Raw genomic sequence first — 16,718 nt, forward strand, 5'->3', positions numbered from 1 at the left:
CTGGAGCTCCTCTGGGTCCCTCAGCCCCAATGGAGGCAATGGGGGCTATATCCCAGCCACTTCCGAAGAGCTCTTTTTACATTGGGACCCCTGGGCACAGAGTCTGGAATGTAGTGCCGGGCATCCTCCCCAAATGTCATAATGCGCCTGGCCTGGACTAACGTTGGCATCAGCTTCTGCTCCTCAGCCTGCCTGCAGCCCAACTGGCTCCGAGGCACAGCTGTGGAGCTGGCGTTTCTGGGTGCAGAAATATCAGGCAGGGGAGCCCCAGAGCAGAGCCAAGGGTCCGTAGCTGTCCCCTCTTGTTGGCAATGGCCTACAGCTATATTCCAGAGACCGGGGAGGAAATGGGTGGAATTGATGGCCCAGTCAGGGGAGCCACGGGGCCCCTCAAGGGGCTGCCCACTGGGCCATGTGGATCATCGGCCCATGATGAAGCTGGCTGGCTCTTCCTCCTCCTCCTCTGATCCAGAGGCCTCTTCAGAGCTGCTGCACGGTGCTGCCTGGGATGGGCTGGATCCTGTAACCACATGGCATGGGGTGAGACATATACATGGGGGTCAGAATGGCTTCTCTGGATGGGCACCAGGGCAGATGCCTGCAGGGATTATCCTGCACGCATGAGTCAGGCCTCAGCTTGTGCCTTGGGCCCTGACACACCCTAGTCTCAAATCCTCCCTGAAAAAGGGGGTTCAGAAGGCTGGGCCCACAGCAAACAGGCTTCTGGACACTTCCCCAAACCCTAGTAGGACCAGTGAACAGAGGGCATGCAGGACCCACAAGGAAGGCCCAAGCATAGCGACAAAAAACACGGGTCTGTCCCTTGAGCAACCAACAGCTGGTCCTATTTATGTGAGGCACTTAGGTGTCAGATAGAAAGTTCTAGGTGGTGGGTGGGGTGGGTAGGCTGTGAGAACATGGAGTCAGTGACTGCCAGAGATCCAAGGGCAGAGGATGGGGTATTCTGGGGTGAAGCTTCCTGTGATGTGATGATACTGACCATTCTGTACTTAGGGCTGGACAGAAGAAAAAGAAAAGAAAAGGGTCAGAGAGAGAGGCCCATGGGCTTCAGCAGAGGCTTTGCCGTGTGAGCCCCAGCTGGATCCCTGGCACCCCACAGTCCAGATGTACAGGGTAGGGAGGAGGCCATGAGCATTGTGGGATGTAGCCCCTAAACAAAACATAAGGGGAAAAAAGGGAAGATGCAGGCTCTGGGGAGATGGAGTTGACATGTGTGCCTGGGGCTCCAGGCCATCACCCCATGCTGAGCCAAGGACATGCTCTCTGCACCCCACTCCAGCCACCTGGATCACAGTACAAGCAGTGGAGCTTTAGACTCGAATTTGGGGGGTGGGGGGGTGGGACTACAGAGAGAACATCGGGGTTAAAGAAGGAAACTAGCCTTACATATAGTTGACCCAGATTTACTCCTAGCACCCCATAAAATAATAAGCCCCACCAAAAATAATAATCTTTGATAGCGCTGAAGAGATGGTACAGTGGGAAGGGCACTTGCCTTGCACACGGCCTACATGGGTTCTGTCCCTAGCACCTTATAGGGTCCCCTGAGTGGGAGGAGTGATCCCTGGGTGTGGCCCCCAAACAAAGAAGTTGCAGTGGAGAGGCATTGTCCAACCCACGGCTCTAAGGAGTGATGGAATCCTGTGGTTTGCATTGACTCGTGTGAATCTGGGGGGCCGTGATGATATGGGAAGCCAGCCAGAGGGAGGAGGTCAAGCCCGAGGCAATTTCCCTCATCCAAGTTTCATTATTTACAGAGAAGCAAGATGAGTGAACAGGCGGTGCTGAATGATGACAGACCCTTGGCTGTGGGACAGGACTGAGGTGACTACGCAGTGTGGGAGGGGGCAGAGGCATCCTCGAGGGGACACAGTTCAGGACTCGGTCCTTGGGTGGGGCGGAAAGCGCTGAACTCCAGACTGTCACGGCAGTGGCCTTGTCCCCTGAACTCTAACAGAAAACTAACATAAAACAAACGTGGCCAGAAGAGTTCTCTAGAATGGTCAATAGATGACTGATGGCCTCAAGGTCCAGGAACCAGAGTGTTAAGGGGATGGTCAAACAGTGGGCTGGATGGGGACAGGAAGGGACTGGTCCAATCCCCAGCACGACTAATGGGGTCCCAGGTGCCCCCAACACCACAGGGTCCGAGCCTCCAGGATAAAGGATGTCTCTGTTCCTTCATCTGAGACTCACAGATAATCCAGAACCCCATGAGCCCCTCAACCAAACACAGGTGGGAAGCAAGTCTCAGTGGTCCTCTTCCCCACCAGGAGCATGTGGGAACCAATCTGATGCAGTAGTTTGGGGCATGGGGGGTGGTGGTGAGAGGGAGAGGGCTGGCCTGCGGCATCCAGGGGACTAGCTAGGAGAAAACCCCCGAAGGTCAGGAGAGCCGAGTAAAAAAAGATCCCCAAGGGTCAGCCTAGGCAACTCTGGGTAGCAGTTCTGCTTCAGGGTCGGCAGCACAGACGTGGAAACATATTATTTGGGGGCTTGGGACTTGTCTCTTGGACTGAGTCCCACCCTGCAGGGCTTGGACCAACAAGAGACAGTCGGCTCAACCCACCATGTCTGCCCAGTCGGGGCTGACCTTGTTCCAAAGCTTTTTCTTCCAAGCTGTCATGTCAGGGGCTCTGCTGGGCACCAGAGCCACCTCGTGGCACAACTGAGTATTGCGCCGTGTTTGGAATAAGTTTTATTTCACAAGGAGGGCAGAGAGGATGTTGATTCCTTGCACCAGCTATGATCCCCGGAGCCCACCAAGAGTGATCCCCAAACATAGATAAGCCCTGAGCATCTCTGGGTGTGACCTCCACAGAAAAGAACATGAGGGGCAGTGTACAAGACACACAAAACATCTGCTCTTCTGGTTTGGAGACCATTGCCCAGTGGTGCCAGAACCAAACCTGCCTTGCATGTAGGTGCCAAGCAAGGACATTGCTGCAAAGTGCGTGCTCTAGCCGGTGAGCAGCGCCCCTGACCCACCACACTGATGATTTTTCTCCCCGAAAACTCTCTACCTGCTCATTTGGTATGAATAATACAAAATCTTGCATTGTTACTGATAATTGCTTTGATGATGATATTTATAAATTTATTTTGGCCTCCACAGGGCTGTACTGTGGTCTCCAGCATCACTATAAACACCTGATATCCCCCAGCATGAGCATCACAGACAGTCCCTGGGCACGGGCAGGAACAGCCCTTGAGCCCCACATGGCAATGCTCAAATCCTCCACAAACACAAAAAGAACCAGGGAGACCTCAACCAAAGAGGATATTCAGCCCTGAGACAAAAAGATGCCTCCACAACAGATGGAGGTGGCCCCGGAACAGCCAGGACCCAAGACACAACTTGAGCTGTGAGCAGGGCGATCTGCTGACCCGCCACCACCCCACCTGGTCTCAGGGTGACCGAGGCATAGATGGGGTGCAGGCAGGCAACTTCCAGAGAGGTGCTGGGCTCTGATTTGAGGCAACTCTGGCCTCGAGCCTCCTACTCCCACCTGGCTCTCAGTAGGATCAGAGATCATGGGAGCCAAACCTGGCTGGTCTTTCTAGTCTGGGTTTCCCTCACCCCCGATGGGTGTAGGGGTGGGCGCAGAGCACACAACCAAAGCCCTAAATTCTGTGGCTGTTGTTGTGGCAAAGGGAGCCCCAGGAAAGCAGACATTCCGGGGGAGATTTAGCATGGGGTGGGGAGGTGAGCTGCTTACTCCCTCAAACAAGCAATGGCCCCTATCTTGGGGCCTCAGAGCTGGGAGGACACAGTCTGTTGGCTGGGTGGCCAATGGACATGGCTGATTCCCCAGGCCAAGCTGCTCCCTGCGACCACACCCTTTTCCTACCCCTACGCTGAGCCTCTGTGCTTGTCCCCCACAGTCACACACCACAAATGCCCAACTCCAAGCAGGTTCTGCCTCTGCTCTGCAGCACAGTCACAGAGACTCTGAGCAGTGCTCAAGGGAAGAGCCTTGATATGTGGATAAAAAAATGAATTGCCGGGCCCGGAGAGATAGCACAGTGGCATTTGCCTTGCAAGCAGCCGATCCAGGACCAAAGGTGGTTGGTTGGAATCCCGGTGTCCCATATGGTCCTCCGTGCCTGCCAGGAGCTATTTCTGAGCAGACAGCCAGGAGTAACCCCTGAGCACTGCCGGGTGTGGCCCAAAAACCAAAAACCAAAAAAAAAAAAAAAAGAATTGCCAGGAGCTGGAGCAATCAATAGTACAGCAGAAAGGTGAGGGCCTTGAATTGTGTTCGAACCTATACAGTGTCCCCTCCCTTGAACACTGCCAAGAGCTCCTGGCAGGCACGGGGGACCATGTGGGATACCGGATTCGGATTCGAACCAACCACCTTTGGTCCTGGATTAGCTGCTTTGCAATGCAAATGCCACTGTGCTATCTCTCTGGGCCCTCCAGGAGTAATTCTTAATTGCAGAGTTAGGATTAACCCGAGCAATGCCAAGTATGACTGCTCCCCGTCCCCAAAGAAAATGATCCTGTGCTGGAAAAGCCTAACTTGCACAGGAAAAGACATAAATGCCAATAAAAGCCTGAATTCAGATTGATGTGAATTACCTCATTAGAAACAGAGAGGAGTTCTCAGATATATAATACAGGGATTAAAATTCTTGCCTTGTACACGGCTGACCCAGGCTCAATTCCCAGCACTTCCCAAGGTCCCCTGAGCCCCACCAGCAGTGATACCTGAGGGCAGAGCCAGGAATCAGCCCTGAGCATAGCCGAGTATGGGCCAAAAGAAGCAGAAGCATCAGAGACACACAAAGTGCCCAGTTCTGTGATTTTTCATTTTGGGACCACACCAGAAGGTTCAAAGGGCTACTCCTGGCAGTGCTAGGACTTAACCTGGGCCTCCTGCTTTTGAAAACTTTGGGGGGGCACACCCCTTTTTACAAAGCTTACTCCTGGCTCTGCTCTCAGGAGTTACTCCTAGTATTGCTTGGAGAACCAGATGGGATGCCAGGAATGGAACCCAGTGGGTACAGCCAACGCCCTCCTGCTGTGCTATGGCTCGAGCCCCCCTGCTTGTGAAGCTTATGTTCCAGTGCATGAGTCACTGCTTAGGTTCTCCAATGCTCAACTCAGACAGACACGCCTGCAGCAGCCTGTGAGCTCTAAGGAGGAAAAACATGTCCTGCTTCAAACTGCTCTATCTAGGATCTGGTACCATAGTACAGCAGGGAAGGCACTTGCCTTGCATAAGGTGGACGTGGATTTGATCCCCAGCAACCCACATGGTCCCTCTGAGCACCATTAGAAGTGATTCCTGAGTGCAAAGTCAGGAGCAAGCCCTGAACAATTACTCCGACTCAATCCCGGCTCTGAGGCTGTGGCCCAGACGATTCGAAAAAAGTTATGGAACCACTGTTCATTTCCCAAGGGCAGCCACAGAGGCCACAGGAAGAGGAAAAACATTTTTTTTTCTTTGGTGGTTTTTGGGTCATACCCGGCAGTGCTCAGGGGTAATTCCTGGCTCCAGGCTCAGGAATTGCTCCTGGCAGGCACGGGGGACCATATGGGACCATATGGGATTCAAACCGATGACCTCCTGCATGAAAGGCAAACGCTGGGCCGGAGAGATAGCATGGAGGTAAGGCGTTTGCCTTTCATGCAGAAGGTCATCAGTTCGAATCCCGGCGTCCCATATGGTCCCCTGTGCCTGCCAGGAGCAATTTCTGAGCATGGAGCCAGGAATAACCCCTGAGCACCGCCGGGTGTGACCCAAAAACAAAAAAAAAAAAAAAAAAAAAAAAGAAAGGCAAACGCCTTACCTCCATGCTATCTCTCCGGCCCCAGGAAAAACATTTTTAAAACACTGAAAGGGGAAAAGCACTAACAATTCTATATTGGGTGCAGGGTCTGGCACCTGTGTATGCTGACCCATTTTACTCTCTGAAATCCCTCCCTGTGAACAAGCTTCAGTTCCATCTAGGGGTGAGAGAGCCCTTGGTCCCAGCAATGAGCCCAGTGGCAGGGCTTTGGAGTCAGAGTCAGAAGTATAAAAAACTGAGGAGTGGGAGTTGGAGCATTTATCTACCGACTCCACAGCCCTGCCCAGTGGGCTCAATTCCCTCTTCTATTCTATTCCTTCTCACATAAAGGCAGCCAGGAAGAAACAACAAACAGTCTGCTGCTGGCCAGTGAGCTACAAGGGGACCATCAGGCACTTCTGGGCTACCACTTGCTCTCTGGTATAAAAAGGGAGATACAGGGCCTGTTCTTCCCTCTCCTGTTTTGGATGAGCCATGAGATCGCCACAGAACTGAGACCCACAGAGGTTGAGCCAACAGTGCCCTGGGTGGAATCTTCCCATCCCACCGAATTAGGAGTTTGGGGGCAGAGGGACCCCTCTTACTTCTGGAAGCTGGGTCTTCACAATTTACTAGCTTAGAAGACAGGTGGGTACCAGAAACACACAAGCCCCTGGGTGAGAACACCCCGAACTTTTCCTCCCAGCAGATGGGGCCAGATGCACCCCAGGGACCCTAGCCCAGGGCAGGCATTGAGTAAGACTGTGGAGATGGGTGTGACTTGGCTCAAACCTAGGTCTCCCTCTCAGAGGAAGCCAGTCTCATGTGGCTGGCAGGAAAAGTACCCACATAGGACAAATCGGTTGGGGACTCTGTATATGCCACCCCAGATCCAAAGTCTGACTATGTCCTGTCAAGTCAGCACAGTGGAAGGGCAAGAAGGGCAAGGGGACTACTCACCCTCCTGTTTCTTCTGCTCCAGTTTCTTCTTCTTTGCCAACAATTTCTTCTCCTTTAACTTCTGACTGCATATGCAACATAAGAAAGTCAATTCCAAGTCCAGAGCTGTAGCATAGTAGGGAGGGCATTTTCCCAACACGTGACCAACTTGGGTTCGATCCCCAGCGTCCTCCCCAAGACCTGCTAGAAGTGAGTCTTAAACACTGAGCCAGGAGTAACCCCTGAACATGGCTGAGTATGGCCCAAAAACAAAATAATAAATCCAGGACAACCCCCTCTCCCCGAAGTGGGGCGGGAGAGCACTTTATAGGATGGGTAAAGACCCTACACATGGGAACCTGTGCTCAATTTCTTGAGCTGCAGGATGTCCCCCAAAGGGAGACCCCAAGGAAACATGTGATCACTGTCAGATGTGACTTTGAAACTAGAAACACAAAACAAAGACAAGACAGAACTTGAAGAGATGGGCCTAGAGGCACCCCACGGAAGGGCAGAGAGGGGCCCAGAGTCACCCCAGAGAAGGGGAGAGATGAGCAGTCACCACAAGGGCCAGACCTAACAGGAGAGCACATAAGTAGCAGGAGTATGTGAGACAGATGGACTGTCTAGGGGTCCTCAAACTTTTAAAACAGGGGGCCAGTTCACTGTCCCTCAGACCATTGGAGGGTCTGACTATACTAAAAACAAAACTTATGAACGAATTCTTATGCACACTGCATATATCTTATTTTGCAATGAAGAAACAAAACAGATACAAATACAATATGTGGCCCACGGGCATAGTTTGAGGACCACTGGTGCCCTGACCTCTCACCTGAGCCGGACTACACCCCCAGACCTCCTTAGGCTGGGAGCAACTGTGGCACAGCTCAGGCACCTGCTCTCCTCGCAGAGACTGCCCTGTTCTCCCTCACAGACCCGTTTTACCCTCTCACCGCTTCTTCCTCCGCTTGGCCGTCTGCTCCTCTGCGGCCATCCTGTTCTTCTCCAGCCTTTTCTGGAATTCTGCATCCAGCTTTTGCTGCAAGAATAAAGCACCAACCATGGAGTGGCCCTCAGGTGGAGGGGGCAATGCTGGAAGCTCATGCTTGGAATCCCCAAGTTCTAGCCAGGGCCGGAGCCAGATTAAGAGGCCCTCCTTCCCCTGCTGTTGTGCACTGGAGCAAGAAAGCATGCTGAGCACTTGGGATGAATCACACAAGCAACCAAAACCTCAGCCTCAGGGTGTAGATTCGAGTTGTTTGAGTTTGTTCCCTTCCTACTCTTGCACAGCTACAAAGGAAGAAACGGTGACACCTGCTTTGATTGTTTTAAAAAACAGGGGCCAGAGCGTGGCGCAGCAGTATGGGGTTTGCCTTGCATGCATCTGACTCAGGATGGACCATGGTTCAATCCCCAGCGTCCCATATGTTCCCCAAAGCCAGGAGTGATTTCTGAGCGCATAGCCAGGAGTAACCCCTGAGCATCGCCAAGTGTGGCGCCCCCCCCAAAAAAATTACAGAAAAATGAACTTTATTGATTGATTTTGGCTTATAGGGCCTCACCTGGCAATACTCAGAGGTTAGTGCACTCAGAAATTACTCCTGGCTGGGGCTGGAGCGATAGCTCAGCTGTAGGGCATTTGCCTAGCATGCGGCTGACCTGGGAACTAACTCGGGTTCGATCCCTGGCATCCCATATGGTCCCCAGGAACGATTTCTTTTTTCTTTTTTTTTTTTTTTTTTGGTTTTTGGGCCACACCCTGCAGTGCTCAGGGGTTACTCCTGGCTGTCTGCTCAGAAATAGCTCCTGGCAGGCTCGGGGGACCATATGGGACACCGGGATTCGAACCAACCACCTTTGGTCCTGGATCGGCTGCTTGCAAGGCAAACGCCGCTGTGCTAGCTGTGCTATCTCTCCGGGCCCAAATTTTCAACACCAAACCGTCTGCAGCCAGGTTCACCCCCTGTCCAGATAAATCTACATTTGTAAAAACATAGTGGTCAGTGTATATGCAAATCAGCTTTTCTGGTTTCAGCTTCTAGGTGGTAAAGTTTCTTTCTTGCCTTTTACTATTCAGGCTGGCTGCAAAATTGTAGCAAAACAAGTTTCTCTTCCTTTGCCATAAGAACCTCCTTTCTTAACCAGAACACCCCCTTCTCATGGTAGCTCGGAATTCTTTTCACCTGCATAGGCTATTTTTTTGGTTTGTTCCTCCTAAGATTCTCCTCTTTTGTTTGTTTTTGTTTTGGGGTCACACCCAGCAGCGCTCAGGGGTTACTCCTGGCTCTTTGCTCAGAAATTGCCCCTGGCAGGTACAGGGGACCATATGGGATACCGGGATTCGAACCACCGTCCTTCTGCATGAAAGGCAAAGGCCTTACCTCCATGCTATCTCTCCGGCCCCAAGATTCTCCTCTTTTGTTAGCAAATATCATTTATACCAGAACCGTACTTATATGTCACCAGCTTGGAAAGTAAAATTGTCTCACATCCATTGAAGACACAGATCCCCATACAAATTTTTTGTGCAGTCTCATTTCATATTTCGTATTAGTCCGTTCGTGTGCCGCTTTTCTTTCATGAAGGATTTCATCCCCACTAGAGATGCTGAGATGCAACACGCCTGCAGCAAGTAACTACCAAGTGTGGTCCCAATCTCCACTCACTCCCAATAAAATAAAGTGTCATGGAGGCAGGGCATTTACTTTGCATGCACTTCAAATCCCGGCATCCCATATAGTCCCCCGAGCCTGTCAGAAGCGATTTCTGAGCATAGAGCCAGGAGTAGCCCCTGAGCACTGCCGGGTGTGACCCCAAAACAAAAACAAACAAAAAACCAAAAAAAAAAAATTGTCTAAATCTGGGAATAGGAGAATAGGAAGTAAGGCATTTGTCTTGCATATAGCTGACCCAGCATCACATAGGGTCCTCTGAACCAGAAGTGACCCTTGAGGAAAGAGGCCTGAGAACCATTAAATATGGCCCAAAAAGAAAAAAAAGTTCAAATCTTGGACCATCAGAAGTGATCCCCGGGGCTGGATAGGTAACATGGAGGTAAGGCATTTGCCTTGCATGCAGAAGGATGATGGTTCGAATCCCAGCATCCCATATGGTCGCCGAGCCTTCCAGGAGCAATTTCTGAGCATAGAGCCAGGAGTAACCCCTGAGCGCTGCCAGGTGTGACCCCAAAACCAAAAAAAAAAGTGACCCCCCCCAAGAACAGAGGCAGAAATTAGACTAGAACACAGCTGGTGTGAACCCAGTCCCGCCCCCCCCCCCCCAATATCCAAGAACAACAACCAAATTTCAAAAAATTAAACAAGGTTTTGGGTGTGGATAAAATCATTTCAGCATTCAGTAAGGGAAAATCTGTTTCCCATTGGTCCTCCTAGCCCATGGCTAGGAGCAGGATCCCCCTGCTCTGGAATTCTTCTGGTGGAGCCTCAGACAAAGCCTGGATAAGGCTGACCTGGATACCTGTGACCGTCGTGAGCTGACTGTCATGTGGGTTCAACACTGACTTGAAAACAGCCCTCACACAAATGCAACTGGCCCATCTCTTCTCCTGGGGCCATTTTTGACCCCGAGCTCACATACCTTCTCGGCCATGGCGTCCATGTAATCCTGACGCTGGTACTCTCGCCGCCGCAGATGCCGGTACACATGGAATTCTCCACTGCCAGCCCCTGCACTGGAACCTGCAGCCAGGACAGAGTGAAGTCTTAGTGAGACTCAGCCACCAACACAGGTCACCTGCATCAAACGAGACTGAGGGGAGATCCCAAGGCAAGATTCTCTATGTCCAGCTCCCCTGGCAGTGTGCCAAGTCTGGCAGGAATGTTGCAGGGACAGTCTCTGATGCTGTTGGGAAAAGGGCCAGTGTGTGGTCAGGGCTAGAAACTTCAAAGATGCCTCTGCCCTGACATCCCCATGATGATGGCACACTGGCTACATTTCTATTGGGTTGAAAAGATGCCTGGAGGGGCCAGAGTAATAGCATAGCAGTAGGGCGTTTGCCATGCACACTACCGACCTGGGATGGTCCCAGGTTCAATTCTAGACATCCCATATGTCCTCTGAGCCTGCCAGGAGCTATTTCTTTTCTTTTCTTTCTTTCTTTTTTTTTTTTAGTTTTTGGGCCACACCTGACTGTGCTCAGGGGTTACTCCTGGCTATCTGCTCAGAAATAGCTCCTTACACACACAGGGGACCATATGGGACACCGGGATTCGAACCAACCACCTTGGGTCCTGCATCGGCTGCTTGCAGGGCAAACACCGCTGTGCTAGATCTACGGCCCCCAGGAGCGATTTCTGAGCAGAGCCAAGAGTAACCCGAGTGTCACCAGATGTGGCCCCAAAACAAAAAACAAAAATGAAGAACCAGAGAAATTATACAACAGGCAGGGTGTTTGCCTTGCATATAGTAGACCCAGTTTTAATCCCCAGCTTCTTAAATGGTTCCCCCCAGCACTGCCAAGAGTAATTCCTGAGTAAAGAGCCAGGAGTAACCCTTGAGCACCATTAGGTATGACCAAAAAATTAAATTACTAAAAAAAAAAATTAAAGTAAAGGGACCAGAGCGGTAGGGCCTCTGCCTTGCACACGCTGACCTAGGACAGATGGTGATTTGATCCCCCAGTGTCTCCTAAGGTCCCCCAAGCCAGGAGCAATTTCTGAGTGCATTGCCAGGAGTAACCCCTGAGCATCACTGGGTGTGGCCCCAACTCCCTCGAATAAATAAATAAAAGAAATGCTGGGTCTGGAGTGAGAGCACAGCAGTAGGGCGTTTGCCTTGCAAGTGGACAACCCAGGACACACTCAGGTTTGATCACCAGCATCCCATATGGTTCCCTGAGCCTGCCAGGTGTGATTTCTGAGCACAGAGCCAGGAGCATTGCTGAGTGTGGCCCCAAAACAAAACAAAACACAACAACAACAAAAAAGAAAAGATGCCTGGGACACAGGAAATGCAAAAAGACTGTTAACAAATAGTGTACAACACCTGTATTTTTTTAAAAACCATCTTTTTCGTAGGCATCAGTGATCTTGACTATAAAGACACTTGGAAGGTTCTTAGCAAAATGTTGTAAACAGAATCATGGGTAGATTCAAATTTCCTATCCCTAGGGTCAGCAATAGCACAGGGTGTTTGCCTTGCACACTCATCCATATGGTCCTCAGAGCCTGCCAAGAGCAAATTCTGAGCAGAGTCAGGAATAACTTTGTGTGTGTGTGTGTGTGTGTGTGTGATTTTTGGGTCACACACAGCAGTGCTCAGGGGAAACTCCTGGCTCCATGCTCAGAAATTGCTCCTGGCAGGCATGGGGGACCATATGGGAAGCCAGATTCGAACTGATGACCTTCTGCATGAAAGGCAAACACCTTACCTCCATGCTATCTTTCCGGTCCCAGTCAGGAATAACTAAAAAACATATCCTATCCCTCAACTGATCATTTTTTCTTTTTTTTGTTTTTGTTTTGTTTGGTTTGGTTTTTGGGTCACACCCGACAGTGCTCAGGGGCTATTCCTGGCTCTATACTCAGAAATCGCCCCTGACAGGCACAGGGGACCATATGGGATGCCAGGATTCAAACCACCATCCTTCTGCATGAAAGGCAAATGCCTTACCTCCATGCTATCTCTCAGGCCCCACATTTTTTCTTTTTCTTTTTTTTTTGTTTGGGTCACACCCAGCAGCACTCAGGGGTTACTCCTGGCTCTGTGCTCAGAAATTGCCCCTGGCAGGCATGGGGGACCATATGGGATTCAAACCACCGTCTTTCTGCATGCAAGGCAAATGCCTTACCTCCATGCTATCTCTCTGGCCCCTCATTTTTCTTTTTTTTTTTTTTGGGCCACACCCATTTGATGCTCAGGGGTTACTCCTGGCTAAGTGCTCAGAAATTGCCCCTGGCTTGGGGGGACCACATGGGACACCGGGAGATCGAACTGTGGTCTTTCCTTGGCTAGCGCTTGCAAGGCAGACACCTTACCTCTAGTGCCACCTCGCTGGCCCCTCATTTTTCTTATAAATATATTAACACACAACCTGACAAAGTAAGAAAACTAGTTTGGTTGATAAAAAAAGAAACCATACCATGTAACCACCCTGAAGAAATGACCTAATGTCTACATGTTATTACAAGGCTGGGGAGACAGCTCCAGGAGACTGTGCTGTTTGGCAAACTGGATTACGCTGTGAGGTCCCCAGGAGGGACCCCTCCCTGTCAGGAATGATATGGACGCAGCCCCAAACCTCCCTCACAAACTGAATTTACCCCCACGCCAAAGACATCACATTACCCATTACATCTCGGACAAATTCTGGGGGAGGTCGAGGTGCCCATTCGCTCATTTTTTCTGGAATCGGAACGGCTTTGTCCTGCAACACGTAAACAGAGAAAGTAGTTGTAAGCACAAACCTGCCAACAAGTCACATCTCCCTGCCCCAAAGAAAAGAATTCTAACTCTTTAGGGGGCCGGAGTGATAGGCTATAGCAAAGAGGGGAGAGATCTTGCCTTGCACCTGGCCAGGCACCTAGATGGACCCCCGCAAGGACAAGGATATATTCCTGAGTGCAGAGCTACCAGGAACCCCTGGGCACACTAAAAAGAAGAATTGGGGTGGGGGGGTTTGGGGGGAGGCCACACCCAGTGACGCTCAGGGGTTATTCCTGTCTCTGCGTTCAGAAATCGCTCCTAGCTTGGGGGACCATATGGGACTCTGGGGGATCGAGCCACGGTCTGTCCTAGGTTAGTGCATGCAAGGCAGACGCCCTACCGCTTGTGCCACCGCTCCGGCCCCACTGCAAACAGGCTGCTTTGCTCTTGGCGTTGCAGTGGGTCGCCGCGGTCGCGATTCGCCTTACCGGGTTCTTCATGAGCCGCTCCAGTTTGAGTTTCTGCTCCTCCGCCGCATTCTTGGGGATGACGAGCGCCTGCGGCTCTTTCTTGGGTCTTGGCGGTCGCACGGCGGCGGAGGCCGCGGAGCCAGCCATGGCACAACTTCTCCGCTCCCAGAGCGGGCGGAAGTGGCGGCGCGCACGAGTGACGACAGGCCCGCGCGTGCCAATGACGTAACGCAGCCGCCGGCGGGGGCGGGAGCATAGGGGCGTGGTCTCGTACCGGAAGTAGCTGCTGAATATTCATGAGTCCCGGGTCAGTGGGGTATTGCTTGCAAAGCTGCTGGTTTCGTTTCCTGTTTCTAAACAAATCCGAGCTCTACTAATGGCTTGTTTTTTTTTTAATTTGTTTTCTTGTTTATTTTGGGGGGGGACCCCACACGCTGAGGCGCTCAGGCTGGCTCTGCACTCTGGCCGGAGTCACTCCTGGAAGGGTTCAGGGGATCATATGGGATGCTGGAGATCACATCTAGACTGGGTTTGTTTGCAAGGCAAACCAATCTCTCTAACCCCTGAAGGCTTGGGTGAATTGCCTGCTAGTCTGGTGACCTGACACAAGCTGCACCCCAATTCTTCCTAGGCCTGGCCCGCATATGGTTCGCAGCATCCTCTCCCTGAGACCCCTGAGTCACTTATCCATTCCACCTGGCCAGTACTCCTGGATGGACCACATGAGTCTTTAGTGAAAGAAACGGCAAAATGGCCCTTCAATATCTGGGAGTGGACACAGCACTTAGGCTCTGAGTCCTAGTGAACATAAAGAGCTTCCCAGAACAATATCGCTCAAGGTCGTGATGGAGCAATACATAAAAATAGCAGGCTGTATAATCAGCTTTGGAAGCAAAAACAAACAAGATGTTGGAATCAGAAAGAAAGACCAAGCATTCCTCCCATTCTGCTTGCCGGAGACCTAGGTTTCATTCCTGGTACCGTGTCTGTCATCTCCTTTTCCTTCTCTACTCCAGTACCACCAGACATGGCCCAAAAATCTAAAAATAAGGAGGCCAGAGGATATAGAGGATAACCCACTTACCTGGCATGTGACCAAACCAGGTTTGATCCCCAGCATCTCATTGAATACCCATAGCACTGCCAGGAGTGATTCCTGAATGCAGAGCTAGGAGTAAGCTCTAAATACTGTCAGATGTGGTCTTCCCCCCAAATCAAAAGAACTGATGTGAAGAAAAGTTTATCGGGGTCTAGCAACCTGAGATGTGGGCCTGTCCTCACAAACCATCTTGCTCTCAGTTAAATGGGCTGATTGGCTATAAGGGCTGGTTGGAAAAATAAGAAAGAATTTCATTAGGAGAAATGCTGGGAAGTGAGTCTGCCTGAAGAAGGAGCGTGATAAGCTTCCAGTGGCTTCCCATGACTATGTCTGATCTTTGCTCTTCCCCCTCCACCCCTATGTGCATCAGACCCATCATGTGCTGAAAAGCAGGCGTGGAAGAGGCGAGAGGAGATGTTTTTCTGGAGGAGAAAACAAAGACTGGGAGGGAGGGAGGTGCTCGCTCATGGCTAGACAGGAGACTCCATGACACACCAGTTTCAGTTAAGGTTATTCTCAGGCACCTGATTGTGGGTCAGTTTCTGGGGGCTAAGGGTGAAGAATCCGGGAAAGTCCTAAAGTGTCACAAAACCTATTGGGCTTGGCTGGATGGGATCCTACACCTCACTCCCCTCCCAGCCACTACCACACAGATTCTAACCTGCAGTATCTTTTACTCCCCCGTGTGTGAAGTGCCACTTTCTCCAGGAAGCCACTTTTGACTACTTCCCAGTCCCCACATTTTGTTGCCAGGCCCTCCCTCCTCGGTGCCCCTGTGGTTGCTTGGTGGTACTAAGTCAGCTTCCCCCTACCCCCACAGGCCTGGGGGCTGGAGGTCTAGTTTGGGAGCTCTTAGGTCAGAGACACCGAGATGCTAATCCAACTGAGACTCTGAATAGTGTGTGAGTGAGATGACTAAGGGGAAGGCAGAGTAAAGAGTGAGCTGAGCTGCAGAGGGAAGGCACGAGCAGTCTATTAATGGGGTCTGCTGCCATGAGTGAGACTAGACAGCAGAGATAACTCAGGTGAGTGGGGCAGAGAGAGCAGCAAGATGGGGGTGAAGGGGCTGCTGAAAACTGCCTCAGTGGGGGCCGGAGAGATAGCATGGTGGTAGGGCATTTGCCTTGCATGCAAAAGGACGGTGGTTCAAATTCCGGCATCCCATATGGTCCCCCGTGCCTGCCAGGGGCGACATCTTTTTTTTTTGTTTGTTTTTTTTTTTTGGCCACACCCGTTTGATTCTCAGGGGTTACTCCTGACTAAGCACTCAGAAATTGCCCCTGGCTTGGGGGGACCATATGGGACACGGGGGGGGGGGGGGGATAGAACCGAGGTTCTTTCCTTGGCTAGCGCTTGCAAGGCAGACACCTTACCTCTAGCGCCACCTCACCGGCCCCCAGGGGTGATTTCTGAGCATAGAGCCAGGAGTCACCCCTGAGTGCTTCCAGGTGTGACCCAAAACAAAAAATAAATAAATAAAACTGCCTCAGTGTCCACACACCTAGTCAGTGTACTAATGGGAGCTGGGAGATGGTTGGGGGTGCTGGCGCCCTGGATTCAATCCTTAGCACTGTTAGGCCCTTCAAGCCCCACTAGGATTAGCCCTCAGTATAAATGCACTGATGGAACTATCACCCCGACTGACAGGTAAGGAATGGGGGTTCAGGTAGGGTAGGGACTACCTCAGGGCTGAATCAAGGTCCCCCTCAGTCCTATGGTAAAGTTGGAGGGGGAGACTAGATTTGAGGTCCTACTCCTGGGAGTAGGAGTGGGGGTCTTCTGTCTACTACAGTGGTCCGAGTGTGGCCTGGATGACCACCAGGGGGCAGCCAAACGCCATGTAGAGCCTCTGCTGAGACCCGAGGCGGGGAGGTGGTGGTAGTGGTGGTGTGGGGGAAGAAGGTGGAGGAATGGGTCACAGGTGTCACAGGCCTGTGGTACTCTGGTGTTGTACTCTGATGGTGTAGGGGGGTGCGACTGAACTTCTTGAGTGCTGTTTGCTACGTGCAGATGGGACCAGCCAA

General features: G+C 51.5%; 1 protein-coding gene across 1 annotated transcript; it reads right to left on the bottom strand.

Moving 5' to 3' along the window:
* Positions 1 to 278: 278 nt before the first annotated feature.
* Positions 279 to 13,750, bottom strand: PRKRIP1 (PRKR interacting protein 1). Its single transcript, XM_049787882.1, has 6 exons — positions 13,614 to 13,750; positions 13,048 to 13,126; positions 10,339 to 10,439; positions 7,695 to 7,780; positions 6,760 to 6,824; positions 279 to 520 (listed from the first exon to the last, which is right to left on the bottom strand). The coding sequence occupies exons 1-6, from the start codon at positions 13,740 to 13,742 to the stop codon at positions 420 to 422; spliced, it is 561 nt and encodes a 186-aa protein (XP_049643839.1). The 5' UTR covers positions 13,743 to 13,750; the 3' UTR covers positions 279 to 419.
* Positions 13,751 to 16,718: the final 2,968 nt, after the last annotated feature.

This window comes from Suncus etruscus, chromosome 15, assembly GCF_024139225.1.
Source record: "Suncus etruscus isolate mSunEtr1 chromosome 15, mSunEtr1.pri.cur, whole genome shotgun sequence".
In the NCBI taxonomy this organism is placed as follows: Eukaryota; Metazoa; Chordata; class Mammalia; order Eulipotyphla; family Soricidae; genus Suncus; species Suncus etruscus.

Excerpts from the sequence above, each read along its gene's own strand:
- PRKRIP1 (XM_049787882.1), bottom strand. The coding sequence starts at position 13,742 with ATGGCTGGCTCCGCGGCCTCCGCCGCCGTGCGACCGCCAAGACCCAAG. Across the intron at positions 13,127-13,613 it reads AGCGGCTCATGAAGAACCCG|GACAAAGCCGTTCCGATTCC; the intron begins GTAAGGCGAATC and ends TACGTGTTGCAG. Across the intron at positions 521-6,759 it reads GGAGCAGAAGAAACAGGAGG|GATCCAGCCCATCCCAGGCA; the intron begins GTGAGTAGTCCC and ends ATGTGGTTACAG.